We start from the raw sequence: 12,274 nt of genomic DNA on the forward strand, positions 1-12,274 counted from the left end.
AAATTCCAGTTAGGTGGGGCGCCTGGGTGGCCCAGTCGGTTAAGCGTCCAACCTTGGCTCAGGTCATGATCTCACAGTTCGTGGGTTTGAGCCCCACGTCCAGCTCTGTGCTGACAGCTCGGGGCCTGGAGCCTGCTTCGGATTCTGCGTCCCTCTCTCTCTCTCTCTCTCTCTCTCTCTCTCTCGAAAATAAACATTAAAAAAAATAACTTCTAGTTAACATATAGTGTAACATTGGTTTCAGGAGATAGTGTTGTCTTGGGATTATCTGGCCAACCCTTCAGTTAGCATGGTCAGAACAAAAGCGAGATGGTGATGGGGGCGGGGGGTGGATTTCTGCCATGTGAGGGGAGATGCACGCTGGTCCCTCCTCTACCTCTGAGGTCTCCAAATGTCATGGGAAAGAACATGCATTGGCCCGTGTCTAGAATAATACAATAGCGCTTAAAACCTCAGCTAAGAGGGGCGCATGAGTGGCTGAGTCGGTTAAGCGTCCGACTTCTGCTCAGGTCATGATCTCGCAGTTTGTGAGTTCGAGCCCCGCATCAGCATCGGGCTCTGTGCTGACAGCTGGGAGCCTGGAGCCTGCTTCAGATTCTGGGTCTCCCCGTCTCTCAGCCCCTCCCCTGCTCATGCTCTGTCTCTCTCTGTCTCTCAATAATAAATAATGTTAAAAAAAAAAACTTTAAAAAAATAAAAAATAAAACCTCAGCTAAGAGGAAGTGAAAAGCACGAACAGAATCACTAAAGACTAGAGCAGAGTGAGACGTTGTAGTTCTGTGTCGCACGAGACGGCCCGTGGTTTCTGCACGAGAGCACTGGCCTCCAGGATATGAATGGTACCGTGTCCCAGCAATATGCTCCGGGCGTGCGGGTCGGTCCCATCCCTCCGGGGGGCACTCGAGAGTCACTTGTTCCTCTCCTTTGGTTTAGATGACAGCGCTTCCGCCGCGAGTAGCATGGAGGTGACGGACCGCATTGCCTCCCTGGAGCAGCGCGTCCAGATGCAAGAAGACGATATCCAGCTGCTCAAATCGGCGCTGGCCGACGTGGTCCGGCGGCTGAACATCACGGAGGAACAGCAGGCGGTGCTGAACAGGAAAGGACCTACCAAAGGTGGGCACCGTAGAGGCACGGGGGCAGCGCTAGACTTGGTCTCGCGGAGGACGCTTGCCCTGGCGGATGCAGGCCCTCCTCAACAGCGACAGACAGCCTCAGAAGATCAGGGAAGGGCTCTCAGCATTGCCCAAACCATCACACGAGGCGGGACGGGGTCTTTAACGTTATTTAGTTATCTTTGGCTTGACGTGAGGGAATCGTAAGCCTGTGGTTACATGTGCAGGTGGCCAGAACATGCTTGTGGAGTCAAGGAGGGAGCCATCCAGGGGCCACCCCTGGGAACACAGGTTTATCTTGCAAGGCAGAGACGAGCACAAGGAAACCCCCATGATCCTCTGGGCGCCTTGGAGTCTGTTCCACCCAGAAACTTTCTGACAACTCTCCTCTCTTTCCGTGTACTCAGCTTCTGTGCTGCCGTTCTGTTCGGCACAGCCACTAGTTAATGATCCTACGCCACAGCGAAGCTCTGCCCAGGACTGGGGGCCCCCAAGGGGCAGGCCCTTCCCTGAGGAGCTCAGAACCCGCAAGCTAGGAAGCTCCTTCCGGGCACAGCCTGCTGTGTCCTTTGAATGTCCTGCTCTGCTGTCCCAGAGAGCGTAGCCAGCTACAGTGTCTGTATCTCGTGGGTTTCTGGCAAATTTATTTTAACTTTTTTAATGTTTATTTAGTTTTCAGAGAGAGACAGAGAGACGGAGCACAAGCAGGGGAGGGTTAGAAAGAGACACAGAGGCTTCAGGCTCTGAACTGTCAGCACAGAGCCCAATGCAGGGCTCGAACTCATGAACCGTGAGATCATGACCTGAGCCGAAGTCGGATGCTTAACCGACTGAGCCACCCAGGCGCCCCTAAAACATTTTTTTTAATGTTTATTTTTGAGAGAGAGAGAGAGAGAGAGAGAGAGAGCGCCAACACAAGCGGGGGAGGCGCAGAGAGAGAGGGAGACACAGAATCTGAAGCAGGCTCCAGGCTCTGAGCTGTCAGCACAGAGCCTGACGCGGGGCTTGAACCCACGAACCACACGAGATCATGACCTGAGCCGAAGTCGGATGCTTAACCGACTGAGCCCAGGCGCCCCTGGTTTCTGGCAAATTTAAATCATTTCATTTCCCTGTGACGCCCGTGAGTGAAATATAAGAAAGCACTATTTGTGTTTGAAGTAACTTTGTAGTGACCCTCCTCTTAAAATTTTGCAAGTACGACGCCTCATAAAAGTTTCCTGCTAATCGTACTCGGTTGCCTGATGTCCACTTTCAACCCATAGACCTTCCTCATCTTTTACCAGATCCCCGCTCCTTGTGGCTAACTTTAGAAAACAGAATTCATCTTGGCTGTCAAATTCCTTTACTTAAAACATTGCAGATCACACTATGTAAATGTCCCTTTAAAATTAGCTTTGTTTGTTTGTTTGTTTGTTTATTCGGATTTAACGAATTATTTCACACTTTCCATGTTTTTCCTGGAGTCAGGAGAGGGTACTGTCTGATGTCACATATGCTAGTTTTCTCTCAAGTCCTTGGCTACATTTTCCCATGTCTGTAGGAAAAAATGTATTTCTTCTTCCTTCAGGGTAATCGTCACCAGCTCTATGTGAGATATACTTGTGGACAACGTTGACATGTTTTCTGTAATTCTTGTATCTGAGCATAGTTGCTACGTGATGTTACAATGTTACGTTAATTTCAGGTGTACAATTTGTACCTTACGCCCTGCTCACCACAAGTGTAGCTATCCTCTGATACCATACAGGATACATCTCAAAGAATCTTTTTTTAAAATGTTTATTTATGTTTGAGAGAGAGAGAGAGATCGTGAGTTGGGGAGGGGCAAAGAGACAGAGTGTGAGCACGGGAGGAGCAGAGAGATAGGGAGACACAGAACCTGAAGCAGCTTCCAGGCTCCAAGCTGTCAGCACAGAGCCCGACACGGGGCTCGAACTCATGAGCTGTGATATCGGGACCTGAGCCGAAATCGTACACTTAACCAACCGAGCCACCCAGGCGCCCCTCGAATAATCTTTTTAAGTACTGTTTTTCTCCTTCTAAGTTACAAAGTCATTAGGGAATTTTAAATAGAAACTAAGTTATTTTAGGTATTCTTGACCTACTCAGCTTTCCAAAAATAAATCTGATGACTACTGTACCCTAAAGGGTACATTTGAAGTCGTTGCTTTATATAAAACTTTAGACTTCCAAAACGTCTATTTTTTTAAAAAAATTAGGGAAAAAAAATAATGCAAGAGGCCTGCCTGTAAGTTTCTTTTCTTGATTAAGAGTAAAGTTTTATGAAACTTCCTCTAAGAGAATAGTTTCTTTTCATAGTGAGATCTGGTGTGTTTTTTTTAATATAATATTGTTTTCATAAGTAAAAGTAAATCACGGTATAAAGCCAGAGGGTCACGCCGAGAAATAGAACAAAGGTCATAAGAAAGCTGGTGAGTGGGGTGGCATCCCCCAAATGGAACGGGCCATGACTTTCCCGCCTCGTAAGCAGTTAATTACAAGACAGTGGAACTGGAGGTGGGGAGGTGGAGAAGTGGGCCCATCAGAGGCTCTGGGTCGCTGCTTTCCTTCGGGAGAGAGCCGTGTTGGTACATGTGCGCCTGCCGCTGGGTAGCTGGCACTCAATAGCCATGGTTCAGTTGGGGGATCTTTCAGACAGGACGGATTTGACACAAACCTCCTCTGTGTGTAAAAGGCCACTTCACATTATTTTGGCTTGCTGTCCTCCTACAGGCTCGAAGCAGACAGGACTCAGGGCATTCTAACTTTTAAATATTAAGTGATGTTTCCCCCCCAAGGTCAGTTGTCTGAACCTTAGGTTCAATGTTCTGAGCTTTGGGCACCTAACTTCGTGCTGTTGGCCCAGCGATAGGAACGGCGGTGCGGCAAGGAACAGGCCACGCTGGTAGGCAGTGAGCTTTCAAAGTGCTCAGCACGGCTCAGCTCGAAGGAAGTGTGTGCCGTGTCTGTGCCACAGTCACCCTGATGGGCAGACCGCAGTCTATACAGTAGCCCCAGGGCTGCCCGTGAGGCTGTAAATCCCTTTCCATGGTGGTACTTCACTTTGTTCGAAGATGGAAGCTTTGACTTACTTTATTCTTCTTCGTATGACTTCACTCGCGTAACAATGAGAACCGCCTTCTCGGGAAAATAATTCACTAACAGATCAAGTTCGTGGCTTCCTGAGACAGGGGGGAGATTGTGGCCAAGCCATCAGATGCTGGGCCTGTGGACGCAGAGTTTACATAGGAGGGAGCTGTGACTCACACCGCTTTTCCCTGGCAACATTCTCCTGGTGCCAGGGATTTTTAACCAGTGATGCCGTCCTGGGGCTTAGGAGTTACTAAGTCTCCACCGAAGCCCCCCAGACGTTGTTATTCGTGTTTCCTTTTGCCTTTGGGATTTTTTTAAGTATTGAGAACGGGTTGCCCTGTCACGCTTCTTACCTACAGACAACCTCAGCCCACAAAGGTTGCCCTGCTTATGTCAGATTGACCTTCAGATGTGGAGATTTGGTATGTTTTAATTTTGCTGAGCTTGGGTTACCCTGTACTGGGGAGAAGAGAATCAAATAGTTTTCCCTGCTACCTAACAATGCGGTAAGAAGACCCCCGTGTATATTGATTGCTGTTGTGAGTATAAATACAGAAATGTGCTTTATGAATAGAGGAGTTCATTGCAACACCATGCATATTGGAGGATACTTGGATAGAAAGGAGCAGAGGGAGGGGCGCCCAGGTGGCTCAGTCGTTTAAGTGACCCACTGCAGTTCAGGTCATGATCTCACGGTCCGTGGGTTCGAGCCCTGCATCAGGCTCTGTGCTGACACAGCTCAGAGCCTGGAACTTGCTTCAGATTGTGTCTCCCGCACTCTCTCCGCCCCTCCCCTGCTCATGCTCTGTCTCTCAAAAATGCATAAACGTTAAAAAAAATTAAAGTAAAAATGACTGGTGTTTTACCACGTAAACTGATCTTCACCTGCCCTGAGGACAGCAGCAAGGAGGGAGTGCCCAGAGGCTGGTGGCCTGTTCTCAAGAAGATAAGGAGTCACGATTTGGAGTTAAATTCACAATAGACCCATTGTACGTATGCATGGCTGGTTTCCATCTCAGTGCAAGGGGAGTGCTGTGAGATTTTAATGGAAAACGTAGTCCTTGTCCCAGTATCCGGGATTGTCCGCTTTGTTCCGTGCTCACCAGCAAGTAATTCACATTTACCACTTTAAATGTTGCTCCTGTATTCAGGCCTAATTAACTCTGCCTCAGGTATCTCTGATCACAACTGAAACGCTACATTAATTCTTCCCACAAGGCATTCAGGGTACCTGACTGCACCCTGATGTCCGAAGCATTCTGTCCTGGATGTAGCCGTGGCCGTGGGATAATAGCTCCCACTCCTCCGTGCCTGCTGCGCCCGGACACGATGCTAACACCTTTCCACTCCTCACTCCCAGTGCTCTGGGAGCCCTGCAGGGTGGGCGCTGAGATCCTTATTTTTAAGAAGCGAGGGCCCGGAAGGGTGGTGACTTCTCTGAGGCCCCGTGGAGTAAGCCGCACTGAGTCGGGCCGGTCCTGCGTGATTCCTTTATTGCTCTGTGCTTCCCAACATCCCTTGAGATGTGAGCTCCCAACCATCCTGCCCCCCCCTCCGATGAATGCATTCCAAATACATGCCATTCATCATGCATTCTCTTTTGATTTTAGAAATTCTTCTTTCGTGCTCTGTGTCTATGTTTTGCCCCTAGGAACAATGGAAATGTTATTTAAAAAACCCCTTTTATGAACCAGCAGAATGTCTCCTATCTTAGTGTCGTGTGGGAACGGAGGAGTCATTTATCTCAGCACCTGATGAGCGGAAATTGCGTGTGAGCCCTTCCCGCGGTGCAGTTTCTCCTCCACAGTTGTAAACGTTGCCCGTCTGAAGATGGCGCATTGTCCTACAGGCTGGTCTCGTATCCTCCTGTCCTCCCCCTCGCAATCCAGGCTGCTGCCTGTTCACACTGGACGTTAGCAGGCGTTTTTTCTTCCAGAACATTCCCTTTATGGCAGCCGCCTTTCCTCCTTGAGTGGCTAACCACGTCCAGATGGGCAAACCTGGCAGCGACCTGAGGAGGCGCCGCGTGCAAAATACGCAGTTACTAGGCATGTTGGTGGCAGCTGTGGTGCTCTTGACCAAGCCCGTGGCCGTGACGGCCTGAGGATGTTACCAAGAGCGGCACAGCCAGCGAGATCTTGCCAAAGTAGGGGTCTCTCCACCTTCTTTGCCACTCCGAGGTGGTCACCGTGCCTCCCTGCCATCCTGTGTTTTCTTTCATGATTTCATTTTTTTATTTTTAAAAACTTTTTTAATGTTTATTTTTGAGAGAGACGGAGACAGAGTGCAAGTCGGGGAGGGACAGAGAGAGAGGGAGACACAGAATCCGAAGCAGGCTCCAGGCTCCGAGCTGTCAGCACAGAGCCGACACAGGGCTCGAACCCACGGACCGTGAGATCATGACCTGAGCGGAAGTCGGACGCTTAACCGACGGAGCCACCCAGGCGCCCCTTCTTCCATGATTTCTTATCAGAGCTTTAAGAATTCTGTTTGTTTTGAGGACACTCTGTGACAGTGGGACGTACAGGGTCCATTACACCGTGTGCGAAAGCCACTGCGTGCAGTTGATATCCTCTCCGTGGGTTTCCACAGCCCTATTTTCCCTTTCGGGAGAATGACAGAACGAGGTTATGACGAGACTGGACTTGAGATCAGTGCGGTCTGATGGACGTGTACTTGTTGTGTTCCTTCTGTGGGGGCATCACAGCAGGTCCCACCATCAAGGAGCCTCCCATGGTGGATGGAGAGGACAGGTGAACAAACAGACGACTGCCATGTGGTGTCTTGGGTGTGGTGACACAGGACACCCCTGGCACAGGCCAGGGGAGTGGGAGCAGGGAGGAGGCTCGCCCAGCCTGGTTTGGCGGTGTGTGTGTGTGTGTGTGTGTGTGTGTGTGTGTGTGTGGTGGGGTGGGGGTCCTGGACGAGGGGCCAGAGAGGAGCTGGGTACAAGACGTCCTCCTTGGGCCCTCTGGGTCCTGTCTTTTTTATTTTTTTAATGTTTATTTATTTATTTTTTGAGAGAGAGAGAATGGGAGCAGTAGAGGAGCAGAGAGGGAGGGAGAGAGAGAGAATCCCGAGCAGGTTCCCTGCTGTCAGCGCAGAGCCCGGCTCGGGGCTCCATCTCCTAAGCCGTGAGACCGTGACCTGAGCTGAGGTCAAGAGCTCAACCGACGGAGTTACCCAGGCACCCTTGTGGGTCCTTTCTTTACCCTCCTCTGGCCAGCTCCACAGGTCAGCCTGCAGGGACCACGCCAGAGGCCCTTGCCCTCCCCCTCCCAGTTAGGTCTGCGCACGGGGAGCCCTCGCTGGGGCTTGGAAGGAGGGGAGAGAGGGGGGCCTTCACTTCCTTGGCTCCTGCCGCATGGGGTCCCTCGGGTTGGCTGTGTGCCTCCTCTGAATGTTGCTTCTGCTCCCAAAGCAGTTTCTCTCCCTTTAGGTTCAGGTGACTGCTCCCCCCATCAGCCCCTGGGGCCCAGGAGGGGTGAGTCGCTCTCTGCTGTCAGCCCAAGAGACAGAGCAGCATACCTGGCCTGCCTGCCCCCGGAGCAGGGTGTGCAGAGATCTAGGGGACACCCCTCCCAGCTCAGGCATCGTCTGCGACCCCCTCTGCTCTGCAGAGTGAGATTAGCTCATCTGGAACAGTGTGTAAGCCAGTGCTCAACTGGGAGGCCCAGACTGGTGTAGGAGCTGGGAGAGGCCATCCGGGAGGGCAGAAATGCCCAGGAGAGGACAGCGGCGTAGCCTGTGGGTCTCAAAGTGGGGTCGCCGGAGCAACGGAGGCATGCCCTGAGAGCTTGCTAGAAAGGCAGATTCTCAGGCTGCACCCCAGACCCAGGATCGGAAACACTATGGGCCGGAGCCCCGCGTTGTGTATCGTAGCACACCCTCCAGGTGAGTGCACACACCCACGTTGGCTAGCCCAGCAAGAGCAGAGCTGAGGAGGTGGAATTGTTTGGCTTGTTGGTTTGTGGGGGGCACACGGAAGCACCTGGGGACACGGTGGGAAAAATACAGTCGTACGGATAGAATGAGAGCAGATGGCTGAGGTTACAAAAGCCCAGATCCTGACTGGCCGGGTGGTGGGGAGGTGCACTAACCCAGGAGTCGGGATGGTGTCCTCTCTCCTCCGCGGGCTGGTTGTGAAGTAGGAGCCCCCAGATGTGCAGGTCCCGTGTCAGTCCTGGTTACATGCAACATGGTGCGGTGGCTCCTGGGGGCCGTTGGAGGTGGCGGCGAGGGACATCAAGGTGAGGGTCACGGGGAGGCGAGCCTGGACCCGGCTGACGGAGCGCCCCGGAGACCCACCCTTGGGGCTAGGAGTCGTGCTGCGGGGACAGGCTGGACAGGCAGGAACAGAAGGGACAGACAGGCTCACATATGCGTCGTTCTCATCTCTAGGGCTGCCATGACAGGTGACCACAAACTGGGAGGCTTATAACAATGGCCGTATTCTCTCCCAGTCCTGGAGGCCGGCAGTCCGAGATCAGTGCCGCTGGACTGAAGTTGAGGGGCGGGCAGGCCTGGTTCCTTCCAGAGGCTCTAAGGGAGGCTGTCCCAGGCCCCTCTTCCCACTTCCGTGGCTGCTGGCCATCCTTGGCATTCCCTGGCCTCTGGACGCTTCGCTCCAAGCTCTGCGTCCACAGGCACGTGGCCTCCTCTTGGGGTGGGGGTGGGGGGACTCTGTGTCTCTTCTCTGCTCCTCACAAGGGCACCATCGTTGGGTTCAGGGCCCACCCTAATCCTGTATGACCTCATCTTAACTAATTACATCTCCAAAGACCCTGTTTCCAAGTAAGGTCATATCCTGAGGTTCTGGGTGAACATGAATGTGGGGGACTCTGTGTAACACAGTACGTGTACTTAAAATAACAACCCAGAATGGGGCCAAGATGGTGGACAAAGCAGAGACAGGAGGAAGAGCGGCCATGACGGTGCCTGTCTTCCTGCTGGGGAGAAGGGTCCTGGGGACCAGCACGCTGTGTGCGAGAGAAGATGGGGAATCGTGGTTTGGGAGCCGTGCTGCTTCCACTGAGGAATGCTAGCTCCCAGTGCGCCCCAGGCCCTTGAGTGAGCAGGTGCTCGGGAGATGAGGAAGAGAGCATAGAGGGTGGCGAAGGGCTTCGTGCTCTGGCTAGGGAGCCGCCTGTGGCTTTTGCCATTTTCGGTCACATTTAACAAAAGAAGGAAGCTGGGACGCCTGGGTGGCTTTGTTAGTGAAGCGTCAGGCTTCGGCTCAAGTCATGATCTCGTAGTTCGTGGGTTCGAGCCCCATGTCGGGCTCTGTGCTGACAGCTCAGAGCCTGGAGCCTGCTTCGCATTCTGTGTCTCCCTCTCTCTCTGGCCCTTCCCCTCTCGAGCTCTGTCTCTCTCTCAAAAATAAATAAACATTAAAAAAATTTTTAAATAAAAAAAAAAATTAAAAAGAAAGAAGGAAGCCTAGCCTTCTGCTTTAGGGGACAAAAAGTTCCGGTTCATTAAACACTTGGCATTCTGGGCAGTTTTGTTATTGTTTTCAAGAACATAAATTGAGGCAGATTTAATTCTGTGATGGACAAAACAAATTGTGCTAGCATTTCAAATAATTTTGTTTTTTTAATTTCAGAGTAGTGTTAGATTTACAGAAGAGTTACAGGGGTAATACAGACAGTTCCCATACGCCCCGCACCCAGGTTCCCCTACGATTAACATTCTACATTTAGTATGCCACCATGGTGATACATTTTTATTAATTAAAGGCACACTGTATTTAGATTTCCTTAGTTTATCCTTAATACCCTTTTTTGCTGTTGTTCCAGGATCGATCCAGGATCACATTTGTCTCCTTAGGCTCCTCTAGACTGACAGTTGCTCAGACTTTTTCCTTGTCTCTGATGACCCTGACAGTTTTGAGGAGCCCTAGTCAGATGGCTCATTGTCCTTCACCTTGGGTTTGGGTAGGTCGTGGGTTTTGGGGAGGAAGACCGTAGAGGTAAAACGCATGTCCTTCACATCCTGTCAAGGTCACGTGCTATCGATAGGACTCATCACTGTGACATTGGCCTGGACGGAGTTTGCCAGGTTTGTCCACAGTGCAGTGACTCCCCCCGTCCCCACGCTGGACAGTGCAGAAGGCAGTCACTATGCCGCCCGCACTTCAGGAATAGAGAATTGCACTCCACCTCCTTGAGTGTCTACGTAAATTATCTGGAATTATGCCCGGGAGATGTATCTTTTCTCCCCCCATTTAATCATTTCCTCCGTTATCACCTTGTATCGGTATGGACTCATGGATACTTGTATACCTCAGGCTGTGATCCAGTATTGCCTTATGTGGTTTGTTCCTGCGGGTTTCCCAGCTTTGGCTACGGGGAGCTCTTTCAGTTGGCTCCTGAGTGCCTCTGACTTGAGCCCATCAGTATAGGGGTTGGGGTTTAATTACTGCTTTTGAGCACTTCCTTTCTCTCTGGTAGTACAGGACGCTCCGGGCCCGTGTCGTGGGTGCCCTGCCCCAGCCCCAAATTTGGGCATTTCCCCGAGGAGTCCAGGCTCCCCTGCTGTTGTGGAATCGTGTTAGAAACCAAGGTTTGGGTGCCGGGTGATACTGCTTTCGGCAGTCGTAGCGGGCAGAGCTAAGGCATGTCTGTGTTTATACCAATACGTGTTTACATACGCATATATAATTGTGTATCTGTGGCTGTATCAGGCTAAACCTGGCTCATTGCAGCCTCCCTCTGGCTTGTCTGTAGCCTTGCTCTGCAACAATGAACCTTGCTCCCACCATCCTTCACCCGTCTCTTAATTGTTCTCGCCCTAGTGTTCATGATTGTGGTTTCAGAGGTATAGACCATGCCCTGTGGGAAACAATGTTACTGACTAGAGCACAGTGCTTACCATGTGCTCCCGGGTAGGCAGACGGATAGGTAGACAGTCTCTCCCCATTTCCACAGCACCTCTCCTGCCCCACCCCCTTCCATGACATCGTAGTACATACTGGTAACTTAGTTTGATTCTTTTATCTGTCATGGGTTCCCACCCCCCCATCTCCCTAACTGATTTTTCTCTGCAAACGTTCAAGTTCATTCTTTGTGCCATAAGAGCCTGTAAGTTTTGACAGATGCCTGATGTCACATAGCCACCGTGCGGCATCACATAATCATTTTACCACCCTAAATTTCTCCTAGGTCTTACCTGTTCGGCCCTCTGCCCCTCACCCGGCCAACCTGTGGCAACCACTGATCTGGTTTTCTGTTTCTGTAATTTTGCCTTTTATAAAAAAAAATTTTTTTAATTTTATTTATTTTTGAGAGATAAGAACGCAAGTGGGGGAGGGGCAGAGAGAGAGGGAAACACAGAATCCGAAGCAGACTCCAGGCTCTGAGCTGTCAGCACAGAGCCCGATGCGGGGCTTGAACCCACGAACTATGAGATCATGGCCCAAGCCAAAGTTGGATGCCTAACCGCCTGAGCCACCCAGGCGCCCCAGTGTTTTGCCTTTTATAGACTGTCATATAAATGGAATCACACAGAACGCAGCCTTTCGAGCCTGGCTGCTTTCACTTGGTGGCATGGATTTAATAAGCCTCAGCCCTGTCCTTGGCGTGGATTTCTTCCTCACTCTTTTTTTTTTCTGAATCATATTCCGCGGTCTGGATGGACCACAGTTTGTTTTTCCACTCACCCATTGAAGGACATCTTGGTTGCTTCCAGTTCCTGACAATATTATGAAAAAAAAAAAAAAACTGCTATAAATATTAAATGCAGGCTTTATACAGACATAAGTTTTCAAATCAGTTGAGTAAATAAATACCTAATGTTACACAATGCCTGGATCCTACCACAAGACTATATTTAGCAACTGCCAAACTGTCTTCCAGGGTGTCTGTACCATTTTGCATTCCCACCAGCCATGAACGAGAACCCCGTGGCTCTGCATCCTGGCCAGCAAGTGCTACTTTGTTTGTTTTTCTGGATTTTAGCCACCCTAATAGGTGTATAGAGATATCTCATTATGGTTTTAATTTGCATTTCCCTAATGACAAAAGATGTGGAGCATCTTTTCATATGTTTATTTGCCATCTGTA

At 50.7% G+C, this 12,274-nt stretch overlaps 1 protein-coding gene across 6 annotated transcripts in view; it reads left to right on the forward strand.

The window, feature by feature from the left end:
• The window catches only part of EML1 (EMAP like 1), a 186,884-nt gene that overhangs the window by 108,860 nt on the left and 65,750 nt on the right, over positions 1-12,274 (forward strand). For all 6 annotated transcript variants that reach the window (XM_045452058.1, XM_045452060.1, XM_045452055.1 and 3 more), the window contains exon 2: positions 934-1,116. In XM_045452058.1, coding sequence (XP_045308014.1) covers positions 934-1,116 — 183 coding nt within the window. The remainder of the gene's footprint in view (positions 1-933; positions 1,117-12,274) is intronic.

The sequence above is a fragment of the Leopardus geoffroyi genome, chromosome B3, assembly GCF_018350155.1.
Source record: "Leopardus geoffroyi isolate Oge1 chromosome B3, O.geoffroyi_Oge1_pat1.0, whole genome shotgun sequence".
NCBI lineage: Eukaryota > Metazoa > Chordata > Mammalia > Carnivora > Felidae > Leopardus > Leopardus geoffroyi.